The sequence below is a fragment of the Peromyscus leucopus genome, chromosome 19 (assembly GCF_004664715.2).
Source record: "Peromyscus leucopus breed LL Stock chromosome 19, UCI_PerLeu_2.1, whole genome shotgun sequence".
Lineage (NCBI taxonomy): Eukaryota > Metazoa > Chordata > Mammalia > Rodentia > Cricetidae > Peromyscus > Peromyscus leucopus.
Genome location: NC_051079.1, coordinates 81887950 through 81909722, shown reverse-complemented (window position 1 = coordinate 81909722; position 21773 = coordinate 81887950). Strand labels below are relative to the sequence as shown.

Below are 21773 nucleotides of genomic sequence, written 5' to 3'. Positions count from 1 at the left end.
GCATGATGTGCAACTTGTGAAAAGTGTGACCTGTCCCCAGAGGCACTGATTTTTTTCTTGAGTGCATTTAAATGGGGACGTGCATATGAAGAATGAGAGGAAACATGAAAGAGAGCTTGCCTTCTGGACTTACATCCTGCTTCATGTCCCATCCAATGCCCAGGTTCTTCTTTACGAGTGAGTTGCCCAATGAAGACTCGGTTTAGGGGTTGCATTGCAGACGCATCATTGGGGAACAGCTGTCTCGGTGGACTAAGACGCACTCAGCAGGAAGGACTCCATGCCTGACGTCGTAAAGCTAGCCAGCTGCCATGGCTGGAGAGACCATGAGCCTGGGAGTCACTGCTGCCACTTCCTAAGCCAACATGATGTCTGCTCTCTACCTGCACGAGTGCCTGATGTCCTCACCCTTCATTGGGGAAGTAACTGAGCCTATTAGAGGGGGACACACCAGTTCAGATACAGAGGATACGGCACTGTGTGTGTGTTGGGGGAGGGGTAAGGAGGGACAGGGAGGGGTGGAAGCGATGTATAAAATTCCCAGAAAATATCAGCTACACAAAATCGTATCAAAACTCAGAAAATTTATTTTCTCATTACCAAACAAGTTTCACAAACATCTCACATGCACTGGAAATACGACTCTGGATAATGGCCTGTGTGATAAGGGCTGAATTCCAGTCTCTGCCAATGCAAAGCAGAAAGGGCCAGGAAGGAGTGCTCTGGCCCTCTGTGCTCGGCGCAACTTCAGGTTTCCTTAGCAGGTTTCCCACATGCCTGGTACAGACATTCCGAACGCATACTGTTTGCTTAAGCCACACCTCACAGTGTCCATCGGGGGTGGATGCACAGTCATCACCACGTAGGCGGCCCTGCAGCAGGCAGCACACACTGGTTTCTTTGGCAAACTTGCCTCATAGCATCACCCAAGGAACACGTTTGCATTCTGAAGTCGTATTTGGTTTTCCTAAGGGATCCCTTGATGACCAGCCCACTGGGAGAGGTCCTGCTGCTCTCAACAGAACCAGCAGCTGCCACCACAGGACCCAATTCTGACTTCCCAGGAGGTGTTGGTTAATATTTTAAAAATTTAATTTGTAAGATAGTCACATGTATGAGAAACTGTGTGGTGTGAGTGTACACTGTACAATGTTTGGATAAGTCAGAGACACACCTTGCCACCCTCTGTTGTAAGCCACCTGCGGCCAGAACCTCTTCCTAGAATCCATCTGCTCACTAGAGGGCACTCTCCCTCCCTGCACTACCCCTAATCTCTGGTCACCATCGTTTTACTCTCAGCTTCTAGAAGAGCAACATTTCTACATCTCCAATACTTCATGGTGCTTTTTTTTTTTTTTTTCTGTGCCTAAGTTCACTTAACACAATATCCAGTTATCTCCAGTCACAGCAACACGATGCCTTCTTTGTGTGCATACATCATATTCTCTCACGTGCAGTTACAGTTTGATTGCACATCAGTCCATCAGCGGGAGGACACACGGGCTGTTTGTGGTCCTGGCTGTGGTGACTGGTGCTGCTGTGGACATGGGGGTGCAGATGTCTTTGCAACATGCTGACTCCATTGTCTTTGGCCATATGCCCCAGGAGTGCTTTGTGCTTCGGTTCAGGCCATCCTCACTGGAGCACTAGCTCTAAGTTCGTGTGGCAGGGTTCTCTCTTAGCCGCACTCGTTGGCCCCGTTACCCTGTTTCACTGGCAAAGGACACACTTATTGGGACCGAGAGACAGACAGCTTCCTATGACTTTCGACCTACATTTTTCTGGCGATTAGTAGTTAGCATTTTATCATGTATCTATCAGACATTCCCATGTCTTCTGAGAGACATTAGGCAGCTTGCCCATTTTTAATGGGTGTGATGATTAATCTTGATTGTCCATTTGATGGGATTCAGAATCACCATGGAAACAGATCTCTAGGCGTGTCTATGAGAGATCTAGATTAATGAGGTTAGCTGAGATGGAAAGACAGAGTCTAAATGCGGCTGGCACCGTTTCTACCAGCTGGGGGTTCACAAGTGTGAGCTGAGCTACGCACTGAGCACCCTTTGCTTCCTGTGGATGCAATATGACCAGCGACTTCACCCTCCTGACATCACGCCTCCCCCACCTCGATGGACTTGTCCCTTAGGACTGCTGCCAGCAGAAATACTCCCCTTCTCCCTTACGTTGCTTCTTGTCCAGCGTTTTTATCCTGGTGATGGGAAAAGAAACTAATCCCACTGTTCACTCATGTTCTACTCTTCACACTTCTTGTACGCACTCCACATTAGCCCGGGTTGATGTACACTCTGTAGGTGATGTCTTCCATTCTCTACGTTGCTTCTTCAGGCTGCTTCATCGCTAAGTAGCATTTCAGTTTGATGTGATTCCCATCACCCATTTTTCCTTCTTGTTTGCCTGTGCTTTTGAGATCTGGTAAAGAGAAAACAAAACACTAGCCCCCCAAGAGCCCCACCTCTTCCAGTACCCTGAAGCATTTGTTTCCTTGAATAGCTTGTCTTGTTTTATGGCTTCCAATTCTTTTTCTTTAAACTAGTGAAAGGTGGATATTCAATTCCCAGCACATTTTGCTGACTTTTTCCCATTGCATATTCTTTTATAACTGTGCTGATGTTCAGCTGATTTAGATGTGAGCTTATCTGGGGACTGTCTCATTGATCCGAGAGTCTGTTTTTACATCGGCACCATGATGTTTTAAGTAGCACAGCTTTGTAGTGTTCTAGGTTCAGCAGCACAATGCCTTCCTTGTACATTGTTCTTTATGCTCAGACTGCTTTCCTATTTGGAGGTCTCTATGGTTCTATGCAGAGTTCAGACTAGTGTTTGTACAGTTCTGTGAAGGCTGCCATTTGACCGAGATTGCAGTGGATTCCAGCGGTTTCTACAGTGGTGGTTCTTAGAGTCCATGAACAAGGGGCAACCTTCCAATCTGCATGTCCGTTTTGGTGGCTATTGTAAATAGCATTGCTGTCCTGATTTGTTTCAGAGATCTTGTAGTTGGCAAAGGCAACACTACTGAATTTTCAACGCTGTTTTCTTTGTTCTGAGATTTTGTGAATTCTTTAGTCCCAATACACTTTTGGAGGTCCTTACTTAAGGTCACATTATCTGCAGTGACAATGACCTTCCTCTTTTCCAGTCTCACTGCTTCTTCCTTCTTTTGTCAGTCTGATTCCTCTGCTAGGAATCCAGAACAACGCTGAATGGTGTTTCTGTCTTGTCCCAATGTGAGAGAGAAAACAGTCAGTCTTTTCTGATCCAGTTAACATCAGTCGCTGGCTCACGTTGACTGTCCTTCCTTCGTTGACACCGACATGTTCCTCTGCATTAGGTGGCTCAGTCTCCATCTGAAGTGAGGCTTCCACTGAACCTACTCAGACATCTTCACAGTCTTCGTCCCTCAGAGATCTAGGCTGCCGTGAGCTCCCAGCAAGAAATGGGGTGTGGCTGGGGCTCTCAGTACAGAGGTCGGCACCGGGATGAGACACCCAGGGGTGATCCTCGCTAAGCCTGCTGAAGACCTAACATCCTTCCACAGAACCCTCCTTGGCCAGTGACTCATATCTATCTTCATCTGCAATCTGAATTATTTACTAACAGTAAATAAACTGACCCCCAAGAGTGGTGGCCCAGCATACAAACATTAAGATGTCAATCTCTTGATATAAAAACATGTTAATATTTTGTTTGGCAGGCAGGACAGGGAGTGTCCAGGGTTCACAATCACACTCACCACAGTGTCAGACAGGTAGACGGAAGCAGAAAGGAAATGGCTTACACACTGGTTCCTCCCTGGCTCTAGAAAAATCAATCTCTAGAACCATCTCATTAAAATCGTTGCCTCTCTCTGCCTCGAGGAACCAAGTGGATAATTCACATTTATAGCCGCTATTCACATTCCAAATGCTTCCCACAGGAGTGCATGTCCAAGACTGATGAGAAGCCCTTGTCCTCTGGATGGCTCTGTGCTGCTCATGAGTCAGGCCAGAGTGCCACGTCTGCCCTGCCCACCCCGGTCACTGCCACAGCCGCTAACCCACCTGGACACGTTTGCTTTCACCCCAAAGCATTTTATTTTATGATTATTTTTAGAAATCACCAACGAGGATTTGACTGAACAGTTAAAATTATTTGTACCTGTTTCCTTGTCATCCACCCCCTTCACCTGCCACGTACTGTGGAAACAATGGCCCAGGCAGGCAAACTAGTCGCCTAGGAGTGGAAGGGGGCTTTCCTGATGGGCAGACTCCTAGTAACCCGCCTCTGCCTATGCGCTGGTCTGCGGCGCCCCCTGGTGGCCACAATTCAAAAACATTCCCCTGCCACAGTTGCATTTGATAAATTGCACAGCCACATTTTATTTTTATACAAATAATGAGGAAAAAACAAAACGACCACCTTCACTGGGCCAGTACAACAGCTTCAAGGACACATTGCACCATGACCTTGTTACTCCTGACAGGTCAGCTCCCGACCACAGAGGACCAGCAGTCATGCCCATGTGACTCGACCCAGCTCCACCTTTCAGTTCGGATGATAAAGCCTCAGCCTGCATTCTGCTGGGCACCAGCAATCAGTGTCAGCCTGAAGCTGCCTCACCCCAACAGAGCCATACAGCACGATGGGCGGCTTCTGTCCTTGTAGATGTGCCACGGATAGAAGAAGTACGGCAGCCCGAGCTGGAGCTGGTGCGACTAGACTGGAAAATGCCACTGTCCACAGAAACTTCCAGAGGTGCTCAACCACTGGACTCGCCCCCTTGGTCTTGCTCCCTGCTTGCTCTGTCTCAACAGGCCACCTCACCACTGACGCCTCACTTCCCATCTAGCACTTCCTTCTACTGTGCCTTCCTGGAGGACCTAGGGGAAGCTACCGTTCTCTCTAGAGGAGCAGAAAGAGATGGGACAAAGGGGAGGGGAAGGGAGATGGGGTGCTATGAATATAGATGAGTCAAGGAAGCACTTGCCTCCTTCAGCTACTGTTACCCCAAATCTCTGCCCTGACCTCTAATACAATTTTGCTTATAGAGGCTCCAGGCCACCAATGGTTGGACATCTTGTTCACCAGGCAAAGGGAAAGCATGCATCTGTGATCCCCCCCCCCCAACAAGCCTTTGCACTTATTCCTGGCCATTTAACCTAGTGGGGCTCAGTACCCTGGTCCTCACACACTTCCACAGCACGTTGTCCCTGCCTCTGGGTCAGGCTTGAGATCCATCTCCCTGACCACCTGCACGGCCACCCACAGTGCCTTGCACCTGTCCCCTGAGGCCCCGGGCTGTGAGGTCCTGGTCAGTCCGCTCTTGTCTGTACTTGCTGAGCCTCCTTTCCTAGAGCAGCCCCAGTCAACAGCCGCCATCACACCTTCGGAGCCCAGGATTCCACCAAGACCTGTAGTCCAGGCCTAGCTCTGGCGGCTGCTGTCAAGGAGGATCGCAGGGACAATCGCTTTCCGTTGGGACCAGGCACTTTCTGGCACTCAGCAGGGCTTCTCCGGCACCGGGAAGGATGCTACCTTTCCATCTTCTAGGCTGATGCCCTCCTTCTGGGTCCTCCACGTTCACCTCCTCAGCTGACCCACGTATCTCATGCTGACTTCTCTGCACTCACTTTACCCAGGCTGAGTGGGTGATGACTTAGATTTCTCTCAGTCACAGGTCAGAGAGCTGAGAATGTCTCCGCAGGCTTCTTGAGCACCCCACTCCAGCCCACAGCACAGTCAGGAGGCAGTAAAGAAGATCTTCCCAAGGAGCAACCGTTCATTCATGTTTGTGAAAGCTACTTAATGAACAGGGTGAGTCACCAGAGTCATTGTCAATGCGATTTTACAGGCATCAATTATAAAGGATCAGCGAAGCCTACAGAGAACCATTTGACTCCACAATCGGAGAGACATCTTCATCCCCACCAGACATGAGATACTGAGCATCGCACATAACTAATCAGAACAACAGTGTATATGGCTTGCTTTTATTTTTTATTATAAAAACACATACAAGAGTTTTAAGAAATGATGAATATAAGACAAATCGGAATCACAGTAAGTTATTAAACCCATATCTATATACACATACAAAAATTCCGGAAGTGGAATATCAGCCAATGTGAGACACATCATGGACAGTACTGTCTGGATGCACCCCCCGCCCCCCCCAGAGCTGCCCCTCTGTACACAGCCCACAGGGCTCCGCTGCCGCCTCAGCCTGGCCATCGCCTCAGCCTGGCCATCGGTGCACAGTCCACGTGAGAGCCTTGCACTGCCCTCTGCTGGATGCCTTTCTCCGCTGGACCTCAGATAGCTAAAGGCAGGTCAATCCTTCACAACGAGAGGTGTCAAGGCACTTCTCTGCACAGTGACCATGACCGTCAGGTGACCTTCTCATCTCGGGGGAGCTGAAGCCCAGCTCTTAGGGTGCAGAGTCTCCTGTGTTTGCGGAGCCAGCTGAGCGCTCAACACCCAGGGATTCAACTTCTTCCAGGCAGCTGACGATTGCAGATGGAATGGTGTTGGAAGTCTGTGTTCGCCAAGCTTCCAGGATCCTGGATATCTCTGCTGGATTGCTAGGACTCAAGTCACAAAGGGCATAAACAGCTGCAAGCTGTACACCCCATGGGATATCTGAAAAGAAATGTCAAATCAGGTATAACACAGCAACAAAGAAAACAGTTATTCAGAATCTCCATGTGGGACCTACAGGACTTACTAAGATAGGGATTATTTTCTGCCAGCAATGAAAATTCCAAAGAAAATGTCTCCCAATAAAAAAGTTCATTCAAGACCTGTCTCAAAGTGAAAAATAAAAGAGCTCCCTGTACATCTGAGCAATGGCTGATCTCAGGCCTTTGGAGCGCCTCTGCCCCATGAAGCTGTAAAAACACACGGATCCTGAAACAACCAACTAGCATAAAACTCAAACATCCTCCAGTGCTGTCTCTAAATGGACACAGACATGAAAACCATGACAAAATAGACTAAATAAAAGCCTATCCTGTGCCACGCTGACAGCAGATGAGACTGTGACTCGGCCAGTGTGGCTCCAGGCCAGTGTAACTCTAGGTTAGTGTGACTCCAGGGCCAGTGTGACTCCAAGTCAGTAGGAATCCAGACCACTATAACTCCAGGCCAGTAATGACTGTAAGGCCAATGTGACCCAAGGCCAGTGAGACTCTATGGTCAGTGTGCAGACCAGTAAAACTCCAGGCCAGGGTGATTCCAGGCCAGCGTGATCCTAAGGCCAATATGACTTCAATCTAATTTGATACTAGGCTAGTGTGACTCCATGCCAATGTGAATTCAAGTTCAGTGTGACTCTGAAGCCAGTGAAATGCCACAATGTAACTTCAAGCCAGTGTGACTCTACGGCCAGTGTGATTCTAAGGTCAGTGTGATTCTAAGGTCAGTGTGACTCTAAGGTCAGTGTGATTCTAAGGTCAGTGTGACTTAAGGCCAATGTGACTCCAAGACTGAAATTCCAAGGCCAATGTGACTACAAGCCAGTGTGACTCAAAGGCTAGTGTGACCCCAGGCCAGTATGACTCTTTTTTTTTTTTTCGAGACAAGGTTTCTTTGTGTAGCTTTGTGCCTTTCCTGGATTTCACTCTATAGTCCAGGCTGGCCTCGAACTCACAGAGATCCTCCTGCCTCTGCCTCTCGAGTGCTGGGATTAAAGGCATGCGCCACCGCCACCTGGCGTCAGTATGAGTCTTATGACAATCTGACTCCAGGCCAATGTGACTCCAATGCCACTGTGACTTCAGGCCTATGTGTCAGAGCTAGTTTAGTCATACAGCTATTATCCCTATCATGGCAAAAACTTAATTTTTAAAATATAGCTTATTAATTCATAATTTAGTTAATGTAATTCATTGAAATTTAAATCATTGAGGAGCAAAAGTTCATTATTAACCACACCCCTCTATCTTCTACGAGCAAGGCAGGGATAAAGAAGGTAAAGCACAATTTCAGGCTAAGCGTCCCTCATTCCAATGCACGTCCTCAGATCCAACCATGACTTTCATTTATGGCCCTGTATGCCTTCCATACACAGCAAAGGTAATTTAGCACAGCATTTTAATAATTTCATGTACTAAGCAGTTTCTTGGCATGGAATTTTATAGCTACAGTATTTTGTCAGTGCCCAGAAAATTTTAGATTTTGGAATAGGAGTGATGCTCACTCTCTTCCAAGGGCAGCTCTGGAAGGTTCCGCTCCTCAAGCAGGAGACAAACACCAGAGAAATCCATGTGTGTAAATGTTAGTTCAACTGTATAGGAGAACCGAAATTCTTTAAAAGGATTTCTCTCCTGATCTGAAGATTCAAGAAAAGCACAGACTACGGCTCCCTTTGGGGCCGGGGCTCAGGGAGATAGGAATGAAGTGTTCAGAACAGCCTTAACGATGCACCTGTGACCCTGTGCAGACTTCCCAGACCGCAGCACACAGGCCTGCAACAACAGACTCCTCTTCCCTCCGTGACTTAGAGTGAAACCAGGACAGTGCCGTTCGACCTCCACGGAGTCTAGGACACATGTAATGAGGTTGGGCAGTGTCCCGTGATACATGGCTTCTCGGTTACACCTGCAACCGCAACAGTCTAGGCTGCACGTGTTGGCAGACGACTCACCGGCTATGATTCTGACTACTCTCTGTATGTCAAGATGCACCAAAACTGTTGCCAAGAGCATTTTCTACGGAGCAGAGGACACTGCCTTAGGACCTGCAGTGTGTTTGCTCCGCCCATGACCTTGGGCTACAGGGCCTGAAGGAGGCGGTGCTCTTCTTGCCGGTGTACTTGACCTCTTAAAGGGAAGGGAGAGGGGTCATAGCCCCTTCTCCCTGCTGCCTGTTCCCGGTGTGGTTCAACTGCCAGGGGGATTGGCTCCCGGTCAGATCAGAGGACGACGTCAGCTGTCTACTCAGTTCTGTATTCCTGAGTGTGTTTCCTCAATTTGTCCTAGTAAATTTCCTTAGTGCTCCTCAAGCAGACTCCTGTGGATTTCTTGCTGTAGGTGCCTGGTCAGAGTGCCTCAGAGAAAGCATTTACAGGTTGTTGTTGTCCACAGGCCTGGCGCATCAGGCCTCTCACCAATGGCTGAAGACAAAGACCCGCCAGGCTAGGATCAGCCCAGTGCCAGGAGGCGTCTAAGCTGCCAGTCTGCATTATCTAGTGAGAAGCTGTTTAGCTACATTATCACGGACTGCTCAATATTCAAACAGAAACCAGACCCACTGTTCCAAGTGTTACTCTGAGTAAGCTTTTCCCACAAAAGAGTAAGACATTAACTCTCACACCATGAGATCCATGAATGGCCAGCACATGGGCCCACCCCACTGCAGGACACTCACCTCACGCTGTCCCGCTGCTTTCCCTGAGGACACAGCTGCAGCAGGCAGCCTCATGCGCATTTTCTCAATCGTGGTCCCCTCCTCTCAGATGACTTTAGCTTGTGCCAAGTTGACATAAAACTAACTAGCACGCTACCTACCTAAGAAAGCAGCAGGTGTTTTGTGCTTATGCATGGGTGAGAGGTGGTGAGCCATCCTCAAAATGCCTCCCGGATGGCAGGGTACCAGCCCCATGAGCAGAGCTCCCTCTTTCAAGGACGTACAGCTCAGTAGCGCAAACTGACCCTTGCAGAAACAATACACTATGAAAATCAAAACCACATGATCTTCAGTTTGGAGGGGCATTGGCTCATGTCCTCACGACATGCAGGAGAACAGCTTAAGAGACACGAAAGCCAGTCTTACCTTCGTCCTGAGCATGTTGTATGAACATACCAATAACCGAGCTGATATTCTTCACGGCAGTTGGAAATCCTTCCTTCAAACCCAACTGGCCTAATCGACCTGGAGAAACAAAATACAGTGTAAGGAGAATTCAGTAAATGCTGGATAATACTTCCTAGAAACTGTAAATTCATGTTTCCTTTCATTTAACACAGTATAGTTTAAGCGTGAAGATCCTGGACTGTAGCGGAAGCCAGCATTCAGTGGGACGCTGAGGCCGCAGAGCTCAAGCACGATGCACCAACTACGACAGAGGGCGATGCAGCAATGGAACTTAAATAGCAGTCACCACCGGCAAGACGAGAGAGAGATAACTTTACGAGGTTAACAGAGAAGGAAGGCTACGGCCGCACTGACAGACTGGGACGACAGAGCAGCAGCCACAGTCAAAAGGCCTGCCACTAACGCAAGAAGCTCTGAGTGCAAAGACAGTGGGTCCCACTGGACGAGGCGATTCTCCCCGGTTAGTGCTTATGCCAATCTCACGAAACATGTGCTTGAGGAGCAGGCACAGCTACCTGCATCCAACCTGGATCGTGGTGCACACGCAAGTGACGTGGGAGGTCACAGGAGCGCATGTAAAACACAGCACCCTGAGCACACAGGCTGCTGTGACGTGTGCCCAAAGGTGAGTTGTGAGCACAGCCAGGCATCCTGTCCTATGCCATGTTCACCAATAAGCCAGAGCCATTTGGTAAAGGGAGATGTGTTCTCAAATACAAATACAACTTGAAGAAGTCACCACCATGGGCAAGGGTGACATGGGAGCTTTGAGTCAAAGGCAGAACCGACAACTTCCACCAGCCACCTTAGCTTGGGAGCTTGACCAGACTAAGTTCCCCTCTAAACATGACCTTGTGTGTGTATTTTGGGTAGTGATGGCATCTGGAAGATGTGTTTAACCAACTGCTTCCAGGGGAACATTGCACATCACAACTGAAAGTGGGCAAATGGATTCTTTACCATGAAAGCTGGACTGGTGGATCTCAGGTTTCACAACTAACTTCAGGAACTTACTACGTCAACAGGAGCCACAAGACCCCATCTCAGGAAAAACCAAGAGGATATCCGGAAACACCTGAAATGGCCATTGAAGCACTCTTCCCGTTCCCCACTTTCGTCAGTGACATTTCTGTACAAATCATCTCCTTTTCGCTTTGTTTCTCCGTGCAGCCCCGGCTGTCCCGGCACTCAGGCACTGCTGGTATCTGCCTCCCAAGTGCTGGCCTTACAGGCATCACCACCACTACCCCACTAAGAGTCACCCCAGACAACACAGCACAGGATGAAGATCTAAGAAAAAGTGTAGTGGGTAGCCATTCCAGCTTTGGTCTGGAAGTTCCAACCCCCACTGAGGCTTCGGTAACTGTCACGCCTACAAGGTGGGGCCAAGGGAGGGCCCTGAAGACCCGAGATCGAATGCACTGTGCTCTCTTGCTGCTGGGAGCCCGGACGCTAGAGATGGACCAAGGAGAGTTCTCCGAGAACACCACCGGACTATGCTGGTCTTTCCCAGAACCCTCAACCTACCTATCCCTTCATTTGTAAGTTACTCCATTAAATAAATCTCCTCTTAACTACGTGGAGTGGCCTTAATAATTTCACCTCACCCGGCCCGGACACAGACAGGATTGACAGATTGATAGCTCTTTCTCGATTCCGTGGTGCCCAATGTGGGGCAAATTCCAAAGGCCTGGGTGACTCCCACCCTCAGCCTCCTCCCTGGCTGGCGAGTACCTAAACCCGCCTGCAAAGTTCCATATAACCAGGGAACACCTACACGGTTCCATTCCCAAAAAAGGGAGCAGCCAGTCCAGTCTCAGTTCCCTAGCTTAGCTGTGAGACCAGCGAAATTCCGCTGTGAGTGAGGCATTCCCCTCCTCCCTGAGTGCCTGCTCTCTGGCTCAGCCATCTCGACTCCTGACTCCTGCCTTCAGCTAGTCAGCCAAGGTCGCCAGCAGGCCCTGCTTTGGAGCTGTACCAACGCCACCTGCTGGCTGAAAAGTGCTACTACAACCCCCAAAATCACGAAAGGTAAACTAGGCAAACAAGCGTATTGTTTCAAGTAAAAGTACTTGATAATTTAAAACCTTAAAATTGACTAACAAATTTTGAGTAATTCTTGTAATATGGCCGACAACATTACCTCACAAGAATTTAAAAACCTTTTCGCCTGTATGATGAATGACATCTTCCTGGAAATATACGACCTTCCTAAGGCATATCTGGCCTGTACCATTTTGGCATTCATTGTAATAATTCACAGTGTTCAAACACTGGTTTAATAACAAGAACAAAGATGAGTCATTATTGGGACTGATACAGGCTTTAAAAGATAGCAATGAAGGCTTACATAAAAAGATTCTTTCTCTGGAATCTGCTAATCAGGATTTACAAAACAGGCTTGTACCCAAAATTGATTTTATTGATAATAAATATGAATACTTAGTGGATAGAACACTAACTCTCCAGAGTGAAGTTGTGGCTACTCAGACACTATATAAGAAAGATTATCGTTAATTGATAAGATAAGGTCAATGGAATCGTGTTTCAAAAGAACATAAAAACTTCCATGATTCCATGAGAAATCCTGAACCCCTTGAAAGAGAGGAGGTTCACTCCCTAGAACAGACCCTAGGTGCTCGTTTGCAAGCCCTGGAGGGAACTCTCAGTAAACATGACAAGGGAACTAATAAACAGAAGGACAAGACCATAGAGGTTGTAACATCTCCAAATGGCTCTCATACAATGGCTTATCCTATTATCGTCCATGAGAAGCCAGCAGATGACACACATCCTGAGCCATATATGACATATACATTACAACCAATTTCAACAAGGGACTTTAAAAATATAAAGAAAACAGTAGTTACGTATGGGATACACTCCACATACATAAAACAGATGTTAAATTCATGGTCTACCTCACATCAGTTAATTTAAGCCAGGCATGGTGACTCACGCCTTTAATTCCAGGAAGTAGAAAGGTATATAAGGTGTGAGGACCAGGAACTAGAGCTGGTCAAGTTTTTAGGCTTTTGAGCAGCAGTTCAGCTGAGATCCATTCAGATGAGGACACAGAGACTTTCCAGTTTGAGGAAACAAGATCAGGTGAGGAACTGGTGAGGTGAAGTTGGCTGTGGCTTGTTCTGCTTCTCTCATCTTCCAGCATTCATCCCAATAACTGGCACCGGATTTGTTTTTATTAATAAGACCTTCTAACAATTAGTGCTACAGACACTTGTCCTGGCTCTGCCACACTCAGTCAGTGGCTCTGTCCAAAGCTCAAGCTATGCGGGCATCAGCTCTAAGACATCTGCAAACCCCTGGCACATCAGGTCTTCCCCCACTTTCCTGGATGATCTCCAACACTACTGGTAAGGTGTGCTGGAGCAAATCCTACCTAAGAACTGAATATGGCTAACAGCCATGTTTATTGCTCAGTTCAGTATTACACAGTGTTGCACACGGACAGAAAGCTTGTTTTTCATTACAGAACATAATCTGGACTGAAGATGGCTATCCATTCTTCAAAGTACGTATTATGTATTTATGAATTATCATTATATGACATTGCCGGGTATGTATTAATAAATAACTCTTGTCCATAACAATTATAGTAACTATTATTTAAGATTACATTACTCTAAATCCCTTTCTCTTGAAAGCCAGAAGACTTAAGATTTTAAAAATAAACTCACCTTAATTTCACAAAAGAACAAATGGAGTTTTGTCCCTACAATTGATGGTATTCTGGCTCTGGGATAAAAATTCCAGCATGTTCTTCCTGACTTACTAGAGAACTAGCCTTTCCATGAGGCACCTTTAGTGCAAGTGCTTACATAATATGAGTAGCTGGTCTGAAAGCCTTTGGTGACATCAAACCCAAAGTGCCTGTTGTCCTGTTCGGAGCAACTGCGACACTTCCCCATCTTCCTCAAGACAAGCTTCCCTGCGAGGCTGTGCAGAACCAGCTGGAGAAGCAGCAGAGCCTGGCTCTCTATCTTAGGACAGGACAAGTTTCTTGGGCAGTTTGGAGCAGCCCCTCCTGTAAGAACCACAGAGGCACAAGGCCACCGACCACCAAAACCGCATCCACCTGACTGCCCCTCACTGCAGTAACAAGCACAGAACACAATCACTGTAACAAGAACATCAAAATCCCCATTTTCAATTGTGGCTCAGTGTGATCCCCAGAACTCACGGTTTGGGGTGCTGCAACCCTAGTGCTGGACTCCTGGATCTTGATAGTCAGGTAACCTAGATAATTTTGCAAATTTCAGTCCAGTGAGAGAAAATGTCTCAAAAACCCAGAATAAAATAAACAAAACCCACTAAGTAGATGACATCCCGACATGACACTGAGGTGTCCTCTGACCTCCACAAGCACACGTGCACACATAGTTACGCACTTGATGTGCACATGCACACACCAAGTGTGGCTTCATAAAGTCACCTTCCAGGGAAAATGCCACACACACACGCACACACCCGAGCTTTATGAATAACCACAACAGGAAAGACTATCCCTGCTGTCACTGTATCAGCAAGTGTGCTTCCTCCCGTGTGAACCACCCAGGTCAGCAGACACTGACAGGCTGAAAACAGCTTTCCTACTTCCGTCCTCTCACAAAGCTCCCCACTTTAGCACTCGGTCACAGCAGAGGGAGAGCACCACCCCTGGCACTGGCCCCCGGCACATGCCCACGTCTTGAGGGGACCTTTGCCAGCACAGGCCCTTTTCCTACCTTCTTCCTCCTGTCTAGGATACAACAGTCACAGCCAAGGAGCTCGGCAAAGCACGTCTGAGGCTGCCCAGAGGTGCAGGGGTCACCGTGCCTGTGCCTGGCCATCCTTTGATTTGACTCCCGTGACTCTCTAGTCTGGCTGTTATTGGTTTTCATCTTTCCTTATTAGGGAACATAATACCACACACACTTTTACTTACTTCCCATGAAGGCACGTTCCCACCCAGAGTCAAGTTTCTGTCTTAGATGTTTTATACATGTTCTAAGCACAGCAGGACTAACGACTGTGTGAGGTTCACAAGGAGGAAGAACCACATTTGTAGACAGTGACAATCAGCAGGGACATTGTATTTCTCACTATGTACTTATAAGGTTTGTTCACATAGCACATTCTCAAATGGTAACATTATTTTCAACAGTATTGCCTTTGAAGTTTAATTAGCCAAAAAACTAATTAGCCAAAGAGCTCTTTGAACAGACCAGGGTGGCTTTGGTTCGTGTCCCTCAGATAGGAGGACACCTACAGGTCAAACAAAGTATGAGGGCTGTTGATGGCCAGAAAGCATTACTGATGATCCATGGATGAGTGGACAGCAGGTTGCCACAGGTCAGGCAAAGAGGAGCAAATAAGGAAAACTAAAACCTTGAGGTTCCAGGGAGGAATCTAAGGGCCTGCTCTAGATTTTACAGTGAGGAGTCTGGGTCTCACAGCATTCTCAAACAGTGACTTTAGTTTCTACAATGATCTGAAGTGACTCTTGTTAGACATCTAATTGGGATTGCTTATAGGAAGGATCCAACTTTGTGGCCCCTGAGGACTGAATGGAAGTCCTCAAGCTTAGCAGCTGGTGCCTTTGCACACTACGTTATCTTGCAGGTCCACGATGATATTTTAGACACTGAACAAGACCACAATATACTTGGTAGCAATTTATAAACCTCTCTGTGTATGTGTCCACATCACCACTAGAATTATAAATCAAATACTCTACCATGCAGCATCTTAGTCTCTGACAGAGATGGCTAAAGGATTCGGTGTAACAAGAGGAACAGTAAGGAGAGTGGTGAGCACAAACCCACCAGTCTGACAGTGTGAACAGACACTGTGTGTTAGTATACTCTTAGTCCACAGTCTGACAGTGTGAACACAGACACTGTGTGTTAGTATACTCTTAGTCCACAGTCTGACAGTGTGAACAGACACTGTGTGTTTGTATACTCTTAGTCCACAGTCTGACAGTGTGAACACAGACACTGTGTGTTAGTATACTCTTAGTCCACAGTCTGACAGTGTGAACACAGACACTGTGTGTTAGTATACTCTTAGTCCACAGTCTGACAGTGTGAACAGACACTGTGTGTTCGTATACTCTTAGTGCACAGTCTGACAGTGTGAACAGACACTGTGTGTGTTCGTATACTCTTAGTCCCCATCAAGATCCTAGGCACAAGGGCGACTACAACCATCAAACACACTCACCGATCAGTCTCAGCACAGACGCTACGATGACATCAGGGGTGTATGCAATGTTCGAATGTCCTTTCCTGTACTTGATCCACTTGTCCATTACAGGCCACAGCTCCTTACTAGAAAACAACACGAAAAGATAGACACCTGCTGGTCACTGTGCAGAGTCCAGACAATGCCACAGGACTGTAATTCTGGCTTTTCTTTCCAGCCCCCAACCCCTTTCTGTTTCCAGATGACAGAGCAAGAGAACACAGTGACAAGCAGGAAGAACAGGATCTGCAGTCACTGAGAGGACAAGGACAGAGCATTCGGATAGGTGCCAGCTCTGGTCCCTCCTCTGTTCCTGGGAAAGAATGGCCCGCCTCCCTGAGCTCATCTATGATTCTACCTGGGCTCACGCATCCTCAGACAGGCCCTAGGCAGAACTCTGTCATTTCCTTATGTAGGACTGACTGTAACATGCTTCTCTGTGTACGCACAAGGACCTCCTCACAATCACCCTGATGTAGTGATCACTCTGAAAGTGGAAATGTGTCAGTTCTCACTGTGAGACTCATGTCTGTCTTTCCTGGGATCAGGACAGTGAAAACGAGATTCTCCTGCACAGACAGCTCCTTGTAAAGGTGACTCTCACAGAAACCAAGTATTTCAAAGACACAAGCCACCAGCTGTGTGGTGAGTGGTTTAACACCATATCTTCTCTTAAACCAGGCTTTCTTAGCTGGAGTTAAAAAAAAAAAATTTTTTTTTTCTTAATTTGGGGGACAATTTCTTCCTCTCTCAAGGGATAGAGCATGGTGAGAGCCAGAAACACAGACAAGCAAAGAAAGCTCAGCAAACTAAATTCAGGGGCTGTCTGGGAACCAGGATCCAGCCCCTCCTAGTGAGGAGCAGCTGACTCGTAATCTGAGCACTGATGTTCTTCTGGTTTGTTTTCTAGCCAAGTGTGGCAGCACTTCCTTATCTCTGAGGGGCCTGTGTCCGTGCCGTTCTGGAGAGGTGAGGGGACACAGGCCCTCGTGCTCCAGTCTCTTCTGGGGAGACATTACTGGAAGTAATGAGAAGTACTAGCAATATACAAGAAAAAAAACAGGGGGATTTAATGGTGACTCAGACATTTTAGGGGTATTTTTGTTAAGTCTTATACAAAGGTATTTGTATTTCAAGTGCCTTGTGTAAGAAAGAAACACAACTAAGTCACACTCCAGCATTAACAGGTTATCTTCCCTTAACCCAGCTTTACTTTAAATCAGCAAAGCTGCTCACCTTATGATGTTATCATGTGTCCAAATCCACCTCTGGTGGCAGCAGAGGAGATCAATGGCAAATATGTATTCCCAAATGTTTGCACTTAAGTCTTCACCAAACTCTTCACTGGACTGAAATTCTGTTTTGGGGCATAGCTGTATGGTCAAAAGCAGCTTAGAAACCACGATTCCAACATCTATAGGAGCATTCTGGCAAACAAAAATACACATATTAAAAAGCAACATCTTAGGATGTTAGCAATCTGAGACTGTAATGAGCATCCGCCACACTGCCATCTACCCTAAGGGGAACTGAAGCAGCCTGAGTCTGAACTAGAAAGTGGTAGTCACAACCAGAGCCGCTGGGGCGACCATCCCCAGCAGTCAGAGAGCTGAGCTGTAGTCCAGACAGAAGCACAGACTGCAGTCAGCACAACCGGGAAATTAAGGTTATAACACGCAGACTAACACTTCAAATTCCATAAAATCTGCTGCCTTCTGCGAAAGTTGATCAATCTGCCCTTTCCACAGCTACTGGATGATGACTGGATGATGACGGCCAGCTTCCTTCACCTTTGAGGACAGCATTCTCAGCTCTGTTCTCATCTGTGTGAGCAGCTCAAGGACTCCTCTTCCCGCTGAGTAATAAGTCACATGGACACACACTGACTGAGGGCATCATGTCTCTCCACGAAGGGCATACCAGATTGTACCTAGTTTTGTTTCTCTGAAACATACATCTTTTTGTGGTGAAAAGCTTCCTTTCCCTAAAAGGGCCGGGGTGGGACCGCAGGGAACTCCGTGGTAGGACTGCAGGGAACTCTGTGAACCATGCAACCTTAACAAGGCTGAACAGCTCAGTATCCCACCAGTACTGCAAGACAGTCCTGGGGGCAAACACAGGTTCAAATCAACACAGAACAAAGCCTGAGCTTGGATATCTGTTTGAGCTACTGACACTTCTCAGGTTTCCAAGTGTACATTTTCCTGGAGAAGTCTGTGACTTGGCAAGTGGAGAAGATGCAGAAACAAATTCAGATACATCTAGTCACATTGATCTAGTGCTAAGAGTCTGCAGCAGTATTGATTATGGAAAATGCTGGGATTCTCAGTCTAGGTTGTAGTTATGGTTAAAGTATCTGGTAACGGCATGATGAATTACAATGTCTAGAAGACAGACTCCATTATGAAAACAAACATTCACTGCAGTTCATATTCCATATTCTCAACTTGACTTTTTTTTAAATCAAGAATTTTTTTCATTCATCTTACACACCAAAGATTCCCCTCTTCCCTCCTCCCACCCCCCTCAGCCTTCGCCTCCCAACGCACCTCCCACTCTCCCCCACAAGAAGCCAAGGGCCTCCCATGTGGAGGCACATCCAGGAGAGGCAAGTCCAAGCCCGTCCCCCTGTCTCAAGGCTACACGAAGTGTCCCACCATAGGCACTGGGCTCCAGAAAGCCCGCTCATGCACCAGGGATCAACTTGACTTTTAACAAGATTCTACTTGTTAGAGCTGAAGGTCCAGTGTGAAGCTTCTGAGGAATATATCATTTATGATTACTTAAAATGTTGATAACTAAATGATTCAAGTTTATAAAGACTGCTTGTTTAGGAGATGTAATCTGTTGTATGTGCCTTAACACCACACTAATCAATAGTCAAAGTATGGTCACTTGTACTTTTTAAACTATTACCTGATTTATGAATAAAACAAGAATCACAAAGCTAAAAGCTTTAAAAATTGGTTGAACTTTAGGCCTCAAAACCATGTACTACCTTATACCAAGTCACTATTTTTCTACACAGAAGCTCTTTGAGGGTTTTGTCATCTCCATGGAATGGACATGAAGGTAGCGTGGCCACGACAGGCTGGAGAATCCTTCCTGGTGTGGCAGCTCAGACTGTGCAGCTCTGACAGGGATACCTTACATGGAAGTTCAGGTCCTCAAAAGTCTCAGACTCAGAGCATCACCGAGTTACAGATCAGGAGTATTCAATGTATAAAGTCCACACAAGGATTTCAAACTCGGGGAAAAAACAATTCTGAATCTCAAACACTTCTAGTCACATGCATCTTATATAAGGTACACTGCTTCAGGACGAGGGCAGAGGGGACGAGTGTGGTATCTTCTGGTTGCATCTGGAACTTTCTTTTCTTTTATCCCTGTCCCCCTTTTTATTTAGTTATTTGATGCTGGGATGGAACTTAAGCCATTGTGCAGGCCGGGCAAGTGCTGTGCCCTCTCCACTCTCAGGACCAATAACTTAGTAGAGTCCATGACACCAACTTACAAGCTGTGTGTGCATATGTGTATGTTTTGTTCACCTTGAGATGAGGTCTCTCTATGTAACCTGGCTTTTCTAGAACTGTTACATGGACCTGGCTGTCCTTGAACTTAAAGAGATTCACCTGCCTCTGCCTCATGAGTGCTGGAATTAAAGGTATGAGCCACACAGACCAGGGTTGTGCCTTGCTGTTTGTTAAAGAGGTGGTTACAGACTTGTGTTCCCTTCCTTTCACAGATATAAAGCCTCATACAGATTAGCTCAAAGAATAATAGGAAAGCACAATGACATGCATATAAACTATATGTGTATATAAACTATAGGGAATTTTCTAAAACATTAAACTATTGCATGCTCATAAAAACCAGAAAAGAACAAGGTAAAAATAAACCCTACACCAACTTCAGCATCTATTTTTATAGTTTATTATTGTCAACTAGATTCTCATTAGGTGAGATCTATGACTAAGCAAGTGTCAATCTGAAGATTACTTTAATGAACCAGTAATTAAAGAAAAAAATACAATAAAAGGTTAATGTAAAAAGAAAGCATTTAGAATAAAATCACGCCCCATCAACTGGAAATAATGATGTAGATGGTCAGGTTCACAGAAACTCCTAACAGGAGGAAGCTGAGGCTAGCAATCTTTCACTTAAGTACTTTTTGCAGAATCAAGTACTTTACAGTCCCTGTCTCAGCAGATTACAGACCCATGGGTTTCAGTCATAAATTAGTGTAATTTCATACATTTTGGAGGTCTGGAATTTTTCCAGGGAAGTCATGGATACTTAATGAATAAACTGCTTAAAATTAGGCTAACATGATGTTTTAAAGGCTCTACTGTGAAGAATAATATCTCTAAAATGCCCAAGAACAAGCTGGTAGGCACTTGTCACGGAGCCTCAGGAACTCAGACTGATTTCCAGAGCCAACGCAGCGGAAGAGAGAAGAGGTTCCTGCGGCTGACCTGACATCACACACACACACTGAGAACATACGCACAGACAGGATACACAAACGTAAGTACCTTTAAAATGCTGAACAACTTGAACAAAAGGAAACACAAACCTTCTCCAAGTACCACAGACAAGAGACAAAAAGCACACTGCACCTTTTCCCAGCTGAGGAATGCCCTCAAGCAGTTCAGCACCTCCCCTCGGGCCCGCTGCCGGGCGACCAGCTGCATGGCCTCGCTGACGGCCGACTGGGAGAGAAACACTTCACGCCACATGTTGGCAATGAACAGAGTCAACTTCTCAGATTCCGGAAAATCTGTAAGAAAGAGAGGGGTAAAAAGAGCCTTTATGTCTCACCTAGGAAACTGCTTTAACAACTAGGCATGGATTTTTACTTCCCAAGAGCCTGACAAGGCACCCGCAGCTACAGGCCTGAGTGGACAGCGATGACTCCGGTCTCCAATGTCTCCATCTTGGGTACTTCTTTAGGTTCTCTTCTGTTTTGAGACGGGTCTCATTCTGAAGTTCAGACTGGCCTCTAACTCCCAAGTGCTGGGATTATAAGCGTAAGCTGCCACATCTGGCTTGGCACACTGTTAGTTAGACTTTAAACCTAAACAAATGGCTAACGGCTGTGTGGAAACAAATTGTCTTGTAATATTGTGTATCAAATGGGAAAATTCTGACCCTGAAGACATTTAGAGGTAAGATGTTTTAACATCTCTCTCCTTTGATGGATCCCTTCCTCCTGGCCAATACCACCTTTTCATATTATATTTTATATTTTTGTACAAGGTTTAAAATATAACAAGGTTTCTAACATGGAACAGTTTTTTTTTTAAAGTATGTAATTATTTTGCTACAAATTCTTCCAATCTCCAGGCTTCTCTCTTTTTAAATAAACTTGACAAACAGTAACATAAAGAACACCTCCTTCCCAGATGGAGAACCCTGAGTCTGTTTACTATCACTACAAATCAGACAGACATGCTTTCATGTACCGTGTGCTCTCTCTGACACTCATTCTGGCTTCCACGCTCTACCTGTGATGCTGCAGGCATGAGGAGTCTGTTCACTTGCACAACTATGCCGTCTCCAGTTACTCAATAGTTGACAGTGTGCTGTCCTGTCCATTCACCTATGGACAGACATCTGCCTCCAACTACAGGCTACTGTGGTTAATAGTCTGTGTAAGGACGTCTCCATTCCTGTTGGATATGGACCTAGAAGTGGTACTTCTTACTATGTAA

The 21773-nt window shown here is 46.4% G+C and overlaps 1 protein-coding gene across 1 annotated transcript in view; it reads right to left on the bottom strand.

Annotated features, from left to right (window-relative positions):
• Positions 1-569: 569 nt before the first annotated feature.
• The window catches only part of Ice1 (interactor of little elongation complex ELL subunit 1), a 60972-nt gene continuing 39768 nt past the window's right edge, over positions 570-21773 (bottom strand). The window contains 5 exon segments of the mRNA XM_028873677.2: positions 570-6639; positions 9772-9870; positions 16039-16145; positions 17296-17486; positions 20679-20839. Coding sequence (XP_028729510.1) covers positions 6428-6639; positions 9772-9870; positions 16039-16145; positions 17296-17486; positions 20679-20839 — 770 coding nt within the window. The 3' untranslated portion in view covers positions 570-6427.